The 14,060-nt window shown below is 45.0% G+C and overlaps 2 protein-coding genes and 1 pseudogene across 2 annotated transcripts in view; 1 reads left to right on the plus strand and 2 right to left on the minus strand.

Annotated features, from left to right (window-relative positions):
- On the plus strand, nt 1-2,066 carry LOC109475757 (annotated as a pseudogene).
- A 2,037-nt stretch (nt 2,067-4,103) lies between these two features.
- LOC109475874 (histone deacetylase complex subunit SAP18-like) lies at nt 4,104-8,202 on the minus strand. Its single transcript, XM_019776682.1, has 5 exons — nt 8,052-8,202; nt 7,420-7,469; nt 5,692-5,748; nt 5,274-5,374; nt 4,104-4,553 (listed from the first exon to the last, which is right to left on the minus strand). The coding sequence occupies exons 1-5, from the start codon at nt 8,148-8,150 to the stop codon at nt 4,381-4,383; spliced, it is 480 nt and encodes a 159-aa protein (XP_019632241.1). The 5' UTR covers nt 8,151-8,202; the 3' UTR covers nt 4,104-4,380.
- Nucleotides 8,203-9,388: 1,186 nt separating this feature from the next.
- LOC109475855 (A-kinase anchor protein 12-like) overlaps nt 9,389-14,060 on the minus strand; it is an 11,798-nt gene continuing 7,126 nt past the window's right edge. The window contains exons 6-7 of the mRNA XM_019776659.1: nt 13,263-14,039; nt 9,389-12,680 (exon numbers count right to left, since the gene is read on the minus strand). Of these exons, the coding sequence (XP_019632218.1) occupies nt 9,488-12,680; nt 13,263-14,039 (3,970 nt within the window). The 3' untranslated portion in view covers nt 9,389-9,487. The remainder of the gene's footprint in view (nt 12,681-13,262; nt 14,040-14,060) is intronic.

Raw genomic sequence — 14,060 nt, forward strand, 5'->3', positions numbered from 1 at the left:
ATGTCTTCGGAGAAACTTGTTACGGACCCAGGTGAGTTAACTTCTTACCCGTTGAGGGTAAGAAAGCCTTATCTTCTTACCGATTTGTGATAAAGTAGCAACTTCTTGTCAAGAATGTTTTACTTTCTCCTGATACTGGTTGTACCAAAAGGAACTTCACCGCGCTTTCCTTCATTTCTCTTCAGGTTTCGCCCCTCCCCTGGCTGGTGTGGGCCTGACCAGGCCGTACAAGAGGCAGGGCGGGCGGCGGACGGGACTGGTGCTCCTGGCGGGAGGCTGTCTGGGCGGGGTGCTGGTGTGCGCCGTCCTCATGCCGCTGGTCTACGTCACCATGTCAGACCTGCAGCTGGAGGTGACCGAGCTCAGGAAACTCATGGTAAGGATCCGCCTGGACATTTTCAGTCGGACAAGAAAAAAAGCTTTTCTATTTTAATCTTTTATTACGACTTGACCGTTTCAGTGTGACAATAATTAAAAAAAAAGGTGTGTAAGACCAGAGTGATAACTTAAATCGCAACACTCACACCAAGGACCCCTGTTTTTATCAATTAGTGGGCCATAAATGTACAATTAGTGGGGCTCTCCTCCAACACGGGACCTCTGGTTTTATTTCCCATCAGAGAGAACGTCAAAAACGGAAGAACTCACTTGCAAAACACGGTCACCACATTGGGGCATGCTAGGAATTCGAACCCATAACTGAAAAACTCACAAGGCCAAGTTCGCAAGAAACAAAACCCCAAACCAAGCAGCCGTGGGAAAACGAAAACAATGGACGCCACATATCATTGATCATTGAGTTGGGGAGATGGCGCCATGAGGATTTGTCTACCTTCTTCAGACGTTCATACTACATGTAATTCCTTTACGTATTGCAACAGATCACCCTTTCTGCACGGACCGCCTTACCTGGTACGGAGGACCGAGAGAACGACACTGCTACGGGCGGGGCGCACAGAGAGCGGAGACGGGCCGACCTGACGCCGTCCATCGGGGACGTGTACGTGCGGTGGGGAAGAGACGACTGTGGTGAAAACGCCAAGACTATCTACTCCGGTAGGTCGAACTGAAGATTACTATAAAACATCGTTTTATATCTTAATCCTCACAACAATCAAGCTCACCCATTACATTGTATTTAATTCACGCTGCTGGAAACAGCTTCTTAAAGTTCTTTTGGATCAATCGATAGTGTAGCCTCTACCAGGCTTTGGGAGGCGACTGGAAAGAGTAGAAATTGGCTAAATAGGCAAATAACAAGCTAGGGGGTGCAGCAACTTGTAGCCTCTACCAGGCTTTGGGAGGCGACTGGAAAGATTAGAGATTAACCAAAATAGATAAGTCAGGGAAGTGCGGCAAACGGTAGCCTCTACCAGGCTTCAGAAGTGGCTGGAAAGAGGAGAAATTGGCCAAATAGACAGATAACATGCCAGGGGAGTGCGGTAAACCGGACCAACTTCCCTGGCATCTATGTGGCCAATTTTTACTCTTTTCGGCTGCCTCCCAAAGCATGGTAGAAGCTATCAATAATGTTTCAGAAACTCACCCTGCGTTTTCACAGGTGTTGTGGGAAGTGGATATTACAACAATCGGGGAGGGGGAAGTGACTACCAGTGCCTGCCCCTGGAAGGAGTGGAGTGGAACAACCCAGTGGATGGTATTCAGCACGGGAGCTACATGTACGGGCCGGGACTGAGTACAGCGTCGGTGCTGGGTACTTCTCCACAGACAACATGGGGTACGTCACCAACCCTCATAACTACGACGTCCCCTGCTCGGTGTGTCTCGTGTCCGGTCGGTCAGCACACGTCATGATCCCCGCCCGCCTGTCCTGTCCTCAGGGGTGGAGTAAGGAGTACAGCGGCTACCTGATGTCGGATTATCACGACCACCCGAGCAACAAGAACTTCATCTGTGTGGACGGAGCTCCCCAACTCAGGCCAGGATCGTCTGCTGATGTAAACGGGGCAGTGCTGAAACTGGTGGAGGCGAAGTGCGGCTCTCTTCCCTGTGGTCCCTACATCAGCGGCTGGGAGCTCACCTGTGTGGTCTGTACCTTGTTGTAACATGGAGTTAGAAGGACACCTCCATGGTTGTAAACTGCTATCTGCTCACCTGGGCAGCAAAGCGCCCATATTTCCCTTCACTATCTGGTTTTATGTTATGCACAGAAATGCATTTTAGTCTTATAGTTACTTGCAAAGGGTAAACAATTTTAGCTAGAGGTTTTGTTTTTTTCAGGTGGATATTATTTCAGTTATTAGTTGTTATCACTGTTGTGGGATGACATTCTCTGAAGGCCCCCAAATCCATCAAACTAGTGTCCACAGGAGAATTAAAAAAAAAATCCAGTAAAAAAAATGTTGCCAAACAATGTACAGGAATACAAAGCTGGTATGAATTTGTGGTAGTACATAGCGACTTTTACAAGCCGGCACATACTGAACTTTCGCGGCATTTGTGTCGGCACAGTACTGACTTTTATGGAGCTTCTGCAGCCTGTGTGCCATCCTACATAGTTACCGTTGGCTCCTACCATGGACTACGGAGGATGGCACCCAGGCCAGAGCCTAAAAGGTGATTTTTTTTGGAGGGCAGGTGAAAATCAATGCATGCGCGGATGCCATCCAAAGAATTAAATCAATGTGGCCAAACTGCTATTTACTCCATTGGGCAGCAACGTCCACATACATCTAGCTTAATAATATAAGATTGTGGTTTTGTGTTTCAATGTAATACAAGTGATCATGCTTAGGTGAATGGATCAACTGAATACTTCCCACTCATACAAGTGTGTACAGGACTACTAGAAGAGCAACAATACACGTGTAGTCAGCAAAATCAACATATATGTACTTTCCTTTCTCATATACTAGGATCATCTATGAATCTTTGATTTCATATGAAATGTGTGTCCAATTTGTAGGGGTGTGGTAGAAACCTGTTGTAAATTTGTGTATTCTAACTGAGGTCAGTTGCACAGGTTGTCTTTAGACAATGTGTGTGGAAGTACTAGCACCACTTTGAAGGCTTGTTACTACACTAAACTTTCCTTTTATTTCCGATACTTCATCATGAATGAGCTATCTTGAAATAAAACAGTGTATGGAACAACTTCACTAGTACTAGTTGCCTTTCTTCCAAGACTGAAGGCATGTGAAAATGTATGACATTTCAAGGCAACAACATTAAGATAGAGCTAAAATCAGAGCTTTACCTGGTACTAAAACCCATTTTCTGAAATCAGGAGTCCCATCTTTAACTTAGGAGATGTCTCTTCTAGTAGAGATGTACAACAGTTAAGGACTGTTAAAACAACACAATTTTACACCATTTTCATAGGTAAACAATCAACTGATTACTCAAGAGCACGTACATATTTTCTTAATAGGCAAACATCAAAGTACGCTAAGAGGTCATCCATTCAATCTAATTCCTCTATACTTCATGTACAAATACTACACATTTTTGTCTTTTCTGTAAAATAAGCCGGCAAAAAGATGTGTGATTAGGTTCACATTAGGTATCAATGTTTCCACGTGGATCAATAAAAAAACTATAAAATCCTGCCGCTGCGAAACTCAATCTTGTCCCAACAGAACAAAATATCAGCAAACCAAATTTTGGACCCCTAAACAGTTTTCTTCGGAATTTTGATACATAGTGGGAAGCCATCTACAGCAGAGGCTACCAAAAAATCACTGTACCAAAACAGGTTTCAGAATGGACTTCAAGTATTCAGAGTAGACAATTCTTTATCCTAAAGATGACTGCATACTTGAGTTAGTCCTACTGAGACCACATCTCAAATAAGGAAGTACAAAACAGAGTCATACAAAGCATAGGTCCACAAGAACACCTCCCAACCACAAGAAAGGAAACAGAAAATCAAAAAAGGTGGGAAAAAACTGCTTGTCAGGTTATCTCTGGACTAATTGATAGATGAGATGAAAGAGCCCTGTTGTACCGACATCTGTAAGTTCACATTATATTAAGCTGGTGCTTTACGCCAAAAGGCGGTTATACCGGCTATACAGATACAGAAGCTGGTGTGTTACGCCAAAAGGCGGTTATACCGGCTATACAGATACAGAAGCTGGTGTGTTACGCCGAAAGGCAGTTATACCAGCTATACAGATACAGAAGCTGGTGTGTTACGCCGAAAGGCGGTTATACCGGCTATACAGATACATCAGATCACAGTTAGTAGCCTGATTGTGTACGAAGCTAGTAGCTGCAGTACCTTCACTCTTCACCATTATTTGACTAAGGGATAGCTGAGATGAGAGAGCCCTACTGTATAGAAATCTGTGAGTTCACAGTGACAGTTTGTTGTGTTGGAACACAGTTTGAGCTGACTGACAGCAGGTCATAAGTTCCTCAGTAAGGCCGTGCTCCCCGTGGTCCCCCAGGCCTGGCTGGTGTGATGGCTATGTCGATGTAGTCTCCTATCTGGAACTTCTGAGACCCCAGCGTCTTATTGTCGTCCGCTCCTTTCCGACCCGAGCAGGTGCTGCCGATCTCCTTAAGACGGTAGCCTCCACGTCTCAAATCTGAAGAGATAGCAAAGTAGGTTCACACTATGTAATTGAAATTCATACAGGCAAATGCCTGATGCTATTACTAATTTTACTACACAGTGTCACAAGAACAAGGAGATACATCACATACATAAAGCAGGACAGTTGAGTCTACAAAATAAAAATGTACAAAAAATATTCCAGTGTAGTAATACTGCAGGATAGGTGCATTCTAGAAGATACAGTAATGATATCCCTTTGACCTTTTAAGGAGCCAATTACAGTATACAGACTGTACACAGTTTGGAAAGAAAAGAGCTAAACTAATTATCTACAAGTAATTGACAGTAGAAGCTTTTGGAGACTCAGAGTCTAACCATTTTACATCGCAGCTCAGACCTTTTGAACTCAGCAGTAAGGCCTAGGAAAAAAAAATGGGTTTCCCTGCCGACCCTAGCAAAAATGCTGACCATAGCCTTTTTTTGTGTGGACTCCTTCTACAGACATAAATTTTTCAAGCTGATCAACCTTTTCTGATGATCTGACAACTGATTGATGAAACATTGTACAATTGGTTTTCCAACATGTCCTCATGCAAGTTTTACTTTGTTAAACTGTATTGTATAAATCGGATCACTAGAGATCGCCAAAGTCTAAAAAAAAAAGATAATCCCTACCTACCGACCCTAATATATTTCAGGTCTGAAACAGGAAACACAACATTTTTTCCTAGGCTTAAGGTTTGTACTTTACCTGGATAAGCAGTGGCAAAGTCGAAGAATGTTCCTTTCCTCCTGGCCTCGGGATTAACTTCTTTAATCAGGCCAGTCAGCTCCTTAAGTGTGCAGTCCATCCTGTAGCGAAGTTAAGTACAAGAAGTTAGTATTACAATGTATTTCTCCTTTCTAATCTACACTTTTGAGATGACTGTTATCTGATTTTCTCATACATTCGATTGTCTGGCAGATAAAACGTATGTACATGTACTGGTAATTGGAGAAAAAAAGTTATCCTTCATTCAATCAGACATTATCGAGTTGCTCGAACTTACTCTTGAAAACAGTTACACATAATTCAGCTTCCGCTGCGAGGTGGCAACTGTGTTTTGGTAAATTATTGCATTTGAAATAAACCATTGTAATATATATATATATAAAACAAATCATTTTACCAGGTGTAGATTTGAAGCTCGTTGGATGGCACATTCCCTCTTGCAAATTCCTCTGGCCTAGAATGGAATTATACAATGTGAGCACTGAACATCTCATGGATTATGTTTCACAACAATTTAATCCATGGTTTTATACCTGTACTGCACATCTAGAACACCACCTCATGCTGGTACAAAAACACGGCTTTTTTACTTTTGAGTATTTGAGGTGCCCGAAGTGCTTTTGTAATTTCAGCCATTGGATACATAGGCCTAATTTCATGGGAGACCCCAGTTTGCCTATTACAGTATTACTAAATAAAATAATTAGTGGGCATTCTATTGTAAAATGGATGGATATTTTTCTGTGCTTTTCTTGTTCTAACGCAAGGTTACCAGTTTACGTGCAGGACCAGTTTACGGTCAGTTAGTGACACGGCCACGCTTCGAGGTGTACCAGCCAAAAATCAACGGTCGTGAGCAACAAAGAATAACATGAATATGATCCTTATATGTGTCTTTTATTTATTCACTGGATGGGAATAAGTTTGCATTCAGCGACACAGCAGAGTATCTTCCGATATGACAGGACAGCAAGGTAACATGGCCTTGGATGCATGTTGTGTTTTTCACATAATACAATACTCAACATTTCGTCGATTCTTTTAAATCCCAAGAATGCTAGGAAATTGTAACGATAGCTGGCATCAAACCTGGCTTTCTTATCTCAATGATCCATGGTGTTGTGAGGTATGAAACTTTCAAACACCTTGAAATAAACAAGCAAAAGTACAGTGGCAGTTCTCGCCGACTAGCGTTTTTTCGAATGCCATTTTGATCATCATCATCGTTGCATCAGGTGACGTCACGGTTTTAAACTGCAGAAAGGTACGTAAAAGTCGCACTGTGGCGCTGTTGCACATTAATTTATGCAAAAATGCCAAAATGGCTTCCTGCGACCGTAGCGAAAAGTTTGCTCGGGTTTTCACGACGTTCCATTGTGTCTGGAGGGGCACAGACGCTTGTTATCTATTGCAACGGTTTAATGGAACATCTTGGGCCATTATGTCACGTTCTACTAAGGGAAAAATGCAGGTCCAGCCTCATTTAGCACCACAGCGCTACTGCATGCGACAGTGGGCTACACACTGACATTTTACCGTGGTTTGTTGTTGACCACTTCGGTATTTTTTTGCAGAAAGTGTTTGTTTATGTGCGCTTATACGTAGAGCATACAAGGACAAAGGTCCAAGTGACCGTTAATTGGTCACCCTAGAGCAATTCTCCACTGTTAACTACTAAATAAATAAAAGCTGGCACGGCACAAAAAACGTTCTGCCCATGTGTTTTCACAAAAAATGGAATTTTCCATAATTCGACCGTAAACTGGTAACCTTGCGTTATGTCTAGTCTTGTTCCATACTTATTGTCCAAGAAGGCAACTTTTGCTTGGTCCCCTGGGTGGTCATCTTAGGCAAGTTTGACTGTACAAAATAACTAGAGTACACATACTAGTACTCTCCAAGCAGAGGTTTGGGTTTGGGGGTACTTTTGGCATGTTTTTAGTAAAAACATGCCAAACCTTACAATTTATCAGGGTTTCTTTTTTGCACTGGAATTTTTTCATCCCAATCTGTTGGGTTGGGATGAAAAAAAAATCCTAAAGGCCTAAAAACATGCCCAAAATACCCCCAAACCCAAACCTCTGTTTGGAGCTACGCAGCATATTCACAAGTTATGTTTTCATACCTGTGGAACCTGTTTTGGTTGCAGAACACACGGAGCAACAGCGGACAAGTCTGCATAGAAACAAGAAAATTGTGATGTATAATTATGTGTTACTTCTTAAGAAATCAAAAGGCAGACACGTGCACAGAAATTACACACACTGACAGACGCACACTAACAGAGACAAGCCAAAAATTTCTCTGTTGGATGCGAGTTAAGCAGTAAAGCTGTTTCAGTACAGCAAACATGGAAGAAAAGGTCCAAGTCTTTATATATGGGACTAAGGAGCTTACAAATAAAGATATTCAAAACTCCTTGATGGGACGAATATAATGAAATTTATTATTACAAAGGAGTGGGGGAGGGGGGCACCCGGGTGCGCAGAGTTTCTAAGGTAGATAACGTTACATTTTCTAATTCAACGCTTGAAATATTCACAGCTCCCAGATGAACTCTTCGTGTGATGCAAATGACTGCTCGTGGTTTCTTTCTATTATTATTTCTCCTTTGTATCAAAATGTATACACACACTGCAGCATGCAGGTCAAATAGTCGCCCCCCTCCCCACCAAGTACACAACGCCGCACGTTTCCGTACAAGTATCAAAAGGAAACAACCCAAGTTTTACATCAGTACAACGGGAAGCTCCTAACCTTCTCTCGGTCCACAGGTTTTTCTGGCTCCGGTTTCTCCTCCTCTGTAGCGACTCTAGACTCCAAGCCTGCCATCTTTTTCAGACGTTCTTCCGCCATCTTGCTTTGTGGACGCTGATGTTGACTTTTCACCGTCTCTAGACTACTCCGCGAGATGAAAGTAGTTCTCTACAAGAAAAGTTCTCTTCAGCTCTTTCCTTCAAATTAGTCATTGTGAATCATTATGTAGCGTTATGTCCTAGAATCACTATCATTAGCAAAAAAGTGTTTGATCTGGATGATGACGGTCTTATAAGTTGTGGTTTGTCCCGGTTTAGGGAAAGGCTACATATTCATCCGCCGTAAGTAGTAAACATGGAGCAAAGACAATCTTCTTTATAATGGGGATATGTTCGGTCATGTTAGCCTCCTTCGCAGTCTTGTTGGGCGTCAGCGTTATTTTTTCTCTGAGCGACGCGAGTAATATGCGGCCGCGAGGGACGATTTGCTGCCGAGGGAGTTTTTGCCACGGAGAGAAGGTTTCGCGCTTGTTGGAGCGCGAAACCTTCTCTCCGTGGCAAAAACTGGGAAGGAGGCTAGGTCATGTTAGGTCAAGACGAATGTAGTTTTAAAATACAAACGGACACGCCAGCGAAAAAGCTCACAGACATATGCATGTTGTATTTTCTTGTACTCTATGATACAACTGAATGCTCATTTTCATTTTTGTCTGTATATGTTTGTATATAAGCCTATACTCAGTACTTTCATGGGATGACGAAAATCATGTAACTGATGAGCAAGTTCAACATCTTGTTTGATGTAATGAAAGGAAAAATAAAAAGAAACATCCTATATATACTACATACGTGATAATTTCTAATGAAAAACACGCTGATTAGTTATGATTCAATGGTGATCTAGGCTAGAACATATACATGTATATGGCATTGCATCATTCCACACCATTTAGCCACACCATTTAAAGGTTGCCCCAATATTGGGGAATATTAAGTTGCCCCCAAAATAGCTAAGATTTGACACAGAAAGCTTCAAAATCGATTCCTTCGTGATTACAGCAACACCAGAAACCACTGAACTAATATAAAATCGCCTTATTATTGACAGTAGTCATGTCTTCTAAAAGTTCACTCGAATTTTTACAGTTTTGTTCCCACACCCTTACTGGTACAAAGTCGTTCTTTCCATAACGAAAAAAAAATCAACGTCTTGTCGCTACATTGCTAACTTGAAAATTCTTTTTCTCTAGCTCTTAGGTCGTAAGCGATGACACATGTATTATATATATACCGTCACATCTTATCTAAATGGATCAGTTTTTTTTCACTTTAGCCCGGTTAAACTTAGGATCTCAGTGCCCTCAGTGTGAAACAAGCCGTGAATACATTATGGCCTTCCGAAAATCTTTACTTCAGGCCCATTCAGATGTGAAAGTATCACTGTTCTTTGTGTTCCTTTGATAATAGCACTAATATCCATGCGGATGCCGGAAGCCACAAAAAGGCAGCGAACAGTAGTGTAGTAAGTATTCCCAATCCAAGAACCAGGTTCCTCTGACTCGTTTCGTCGAGAGTTTCTTTCTTTGCTGCCCCTTGTGAATTCCGCCCCGTGTTAATTCCATCAGGATCATCGGTTGGACGAGACGTAGTCTTTTGTCCCCCTTTCTTGGGCTTGTCCTTTTCATGTTTATGACGCTGCCTAGACCTTGTGCGTGGACGTGTTGCACGTTTGCCTTCACCGCTGGATGCATCTGCCTCTTTACGTGCCGTGGATGTCGCCCTCAGGTCGGGAGTGACTCCAGACGTTTCTGTGTCACGCGACGAAGAACTGACGGAACGCTGTCTCGTCCGACTGCTCCCCGACGATTCGCTTTCGTCATCAATCGGGGGATCGGGAACCGTCGTGTCTACGGTATTCAGCTGTTCATCTTCTCCAACAGGTACGACTTTGTTGACGTCCACGTTGGAATGGCTTGGCGCATTCTGCGAGACATCTTCAGGCGTCTCAGCATCCGCGTGTAGTGCTTCTTCTTGCCGCTTGGCGTCGCGCTCCGCTTTCTTGCGTTGGTTAGTCAGTCTTTTCCTTTCCGTACGAGACATGTAAGCCTTGTGCGGACCCGTATATTCGTCAGAAAACTGGTCTCCACTTGTGGTTGAGAAGCTGTCTTTCCCGCGCTTTCTTTCTTCAACCTCATCGTCTTCCCTTTCCGACTTGGTCCTGGTCTTGCCTTTCGACAATGTTGATTGTTTTTCTTGTAGATGTTTTCGTTCAGGACGGACAGGCCGCTGAGGGACCGTTTTCTGTTCCAGGGACTCCTCTGAGGTGGTGGGTTCTCCTGAACTCTCCTTGCTCTTCTTCCTACGCTCACGACGAGTCTCCTTGCTAGACCGGCGACCCAGGGACGTTCTGGCGGACACGGAATGCTCTTCTTTACCCTTGTCGCTACCTTCCGGGTGTTCTGACGACGACGTTGACGACTCTTCACCGACGGCTCCTTCTTCAGAGACGGTGTCTTTGCTGTTACCCTCTTCCTCTGGATGTGATGTCGACGGCAGCGTTAACGTTCTTGACTCATCACCAACCACAGGTTCTCCTTCTTCAGTTTCTTTGTTGCTATCTTCTCGTTGTGACGCCGACGCATCAGCAATTTCAGCTTTTTCGACGGTGTCTTTGTGTCGTGACGTCGACGATAGCGTCGCCAACACGTTACCACCATCTAGTTTGTCTTCAGTGTCTTTGTTTTGATCATTTGGTTGTAAAACCGATGGCTGCGTTCCCCACTCGAGACCACCCTCCGCTCCCCTGCTCGTACCCTCTGGTTGTGAGACGGACGGTACCGTTCCAGGCATGTCACGGTTTCCATCAGCCGCTTCCTCGCTGCCATCTTCAAGACCTTGCGATGTTACGTCCACTTCAGGATCATGTTTTTGTAATTCATCGGGCTGTGCCAAAGGTTCGTACCGTTGTTGTTCGGCTTCATACTCTTTGAATCTGTGCTTCAGCTCCTCCGAAATTCTTTTCCCTTTCTTTCTTGTTATTCTGCCCATTTTGCCCACTTTCCCAGAAGCCCACATTTCGGGTCCACTTCCGTCCGTCCCGTCAGCGTCTGGACCGGCTGAGCGGCTGCCGGGTCGGCCCGGTGGATGGACGTCTTGCGTTGCTGTCTGGTCACCGCCCTCTGCTTTGTCTTCATTGCCATTGTTTTTACTCTTCGATTGTGACACCGAGGGCTGCTTTGTCGACTCCGTACTGCCCTCCGCTTTCTTGCTCGTTCCCGGGCCCCCTGGTTGTTGTAACGCCGACGTTTCAGACATGTCATTATTCCCACCAGTTTCTTGCAGTGCGAATTCTACATTAGGATCGTGTGTCAGTGATGACTTGTCTTGTACCAAAGGTGCATTTTCGTCTGTTTGGCCTTCGGTTTCATCCTCTTCGAATCTGTGCCTCAGCTCTTCTGTAATCTGTTTCCCTTTCTTTCTTGTTATTCTGCCCATTTTGCCCACTTTCCCAGAGGCCCACAGGTCAGGACCACTTCCACGCGTCTTGTCGCTGTCTGGACCTAACGAGTGGACGTCGGTTTGGCCCGGTAATTGAGCTTTCCTTGTGTCCACCACACTTGCTCCTGGCCAAGGTTCAGAAGCTGAGGGCTGGTCGACCTTCGGCGTTCCAAACCCGGTGTCAACATGTCCAACTTTTTCTTCCATTGGTCTACCATGCCCGGTGTCACTTGGTGTTGCTTCTAACGTCATTTCGGGTGTTCCTGTTGTTTCAGACTTCCCCTCGCCATTACGTGGGCTGGCGGAGGAACTTTGCTGTCTGAGATAATACGATAAACCCTGCTCAGCATTTTCAGCAAAGGGAGAGATCGGGTAATGAAACTGTGGGTAGAACTCTTCAAAAGTGTCACTTTGAGAGCCTGGTACAGCGGTACTGCCGGCGATGTGACCCTCCTTATCCGGGGATAGTTTCTCTGCTTCATCAATGGCCGTATCGAATTCCGCTAGTGATTCTTCGACCTCCAGAGCTTGGTGTAGGGCACCGACCTCTCGCAAAATCTCGTCCACGTCGCTATCGTCGGTACTAACAGCTTCTTCCAACATGGTGTCCTGTGTAGTTGGTTGCTGCGGCCCGTGAGTTGTGACGTCTGGGGAAACTTTGTCGCCATTTTCTGCAGCGGGCGTATCTTCAGAAGGAGCGTCTAAAGGTGTTTCCTGTGGAGATATTGTGATATCCTCTTCAACATCTTGAGCAGGCTCTTCCTCTGGTATACTGTGCAGCTGAGCCGATGCTCCGTGATCCGGATGGACGATATCGGCTATGTCTGCGTCACTTTCAGGCGTCGTGACGTTATCGTCGTCATCAAATATGCCGTACTCTTCAAATAGCTGTCTCCGGGCTTCTTCATCTTGTATCGCAACATTTTCTCCACTTGTTTGGTCAGGTTCATCATCAGTTATCTCAGATACGGCGCCTTCCACGGTAGCATCATCCTGTTCAGTGTCTGACTGATTTTCGTCTAGTACATCTTCTTCATCGACATCGCTGTCATCAAATATACCATATTCTTCAAAAAGTCGTCTCTTTTCTTCCATCCTTTGTTGTAATGCCTCCTCCTCTTCTTTGTCTGACGTTTTCTCTCTCGCTCCCTCCTTCTTGTCCGTTACTTCTTGCCCTGTGCCAGCCGTTTCCTTTTGAGTCCCCGATACTTCCTCTGCACTGGAATCTTTGTATGGCTTCTCCGAAGCTGTTTTTGGTTCGTTTGAAGGTCCCTTTGGACTCCTGTTAGATATTTCCTTTGGTCGGGCGGATGTTTCCTTCTGCGTGTCTGGCGTTTTCTTCAGGCTACCTGTTGTTTCCTCTTCCCCCTGGTAAGTGTCCTTTTGTCCATCAGTGCCCTGCTGCTCTTCTGATATTTTACCATGCTTGATCGAAGATTCGTCCTTGTCCGACGTTTCCCCTTGTTTGACTGACCTTTCCTCTTGCTTGTGTGACGGTTCTCCGTGATTGCGTGACAATTCGTCCTTCTTTTCCAAAGTTGTCCCTTTCCTGTCTAAGATTCCACTCTGATGTCCTGAAACGTTCCCTTCTTCATCTTCCTCTCGCCTGTCAGATTGCTTGCCTAATATTTGATCCTGCTCGTCTGATATTTCATCTTGTGTGTTTGGTGTTCCCTCTGCACTGTCTAGTGTATCGTCCGGTTTGTCTGCTGATGTCTCCTCCTGCCTGTCTGATGTCTCACCATCCCTGTCTAATGCCTCACCATCCCTTTCTGGTGTCTCCTTCTGCCTGTCTAATGCCTCACCATCCCTGTCTGATGTCTCCTCCTGCCTGTCTGATGTCTCACTATCCCTGTCTGATGTCTCCTCTTGCTTGTCGAATGTATCACCATCCCTGTCTAATGCCTCACCATCCCTTTCTGGTGTCTCCTTCTGCCTGTCTAATGTCTCACCATCCCTTTCTGGTGTCTCCTTCTGCCTTTCTAATGCCTCACCATCCCTGTCTGATGTCTCCTCCTGCCTGTCTGATGTCTCCCCATCCCTGTCTAATGCCTCACCATCCCTTTCCGGTGTCTCCTTCTGCCTGTCTAATGTCTCACCATCCCTTTCTGGTGTCTCCTTCTGCCTGTCTAATGCCTCACCATCCCTGTCTGATGTCTCCTCCTGCCTGTCTGATGTCACACTATCCCTGTCTGATGTCTCCTCCTGCCTGTCTGATGTATCACCATCCCTGTCTGATGTCTCCTCCTGCCTGTCTAATGTCTCACTATCCCTGTCTGATGTCTCCTCTTGCTTGTCGAATGTCTCACCATCCCTGTCTGTTGTCTCTTCTTGCTTGCCTGATGTTTTACCATCCCTGTTTGATGTCTCCTTCTGCCTGTCTGATGTCTCCTTCTGCCTGTCTGACGTCTCACCATCCCTGTCTGACGTCTCACCATCCCTGTCTGATGTCTCCTTCTGCCTGTCTAATGTCTCACCATCCCTGTCTGATGTCTCCTTCTGCCTGTCTGAC

Source organism: Branchiostoma belcheri, unplaced genomic scaffold, assembly GCF_001625305.1.
Source record: "Branchiostoma belcheri isolate BF01 breed outbred unplaced genomic scaffold, Haploidv18h27 scaffold35, whole genome shotgun sequence".
Taxonomy (NCBI): domain Eukaryota; kingdom Metazoa; phylum Chordata; class Leptocardii; order Amphioxiformes; family Branchiostomatidae; genus Branchiostoma; species Branchiostoma belcheri.

Excerpts from the sequence above, each read along its gene's own strand:
- LOC109475874 (XM_019776682.1), bottom strand. The coding sequence starts at position 8,150 with ATGGCGGAAGAACGTCTGAAAAAGATGGCAGGCTTGGAGTCTAGAGTC. Across the intron at positions 7,470-8,051 it reads AACCTGTGGACCGAGAGAAG|ACTTGTCCGCTGTTGCTCCG; the intron begins GTTAGGAGCTTC and ends GTTTCTATGCAG. Across the intron at positions 4,554-5,273 it reads CTTTGCCACTGCTTATCCAG|ATTTGAGACGTGGAGGCTAC; the intron begins GTAAAGTACAAA and ends CTATCTCTTCAG.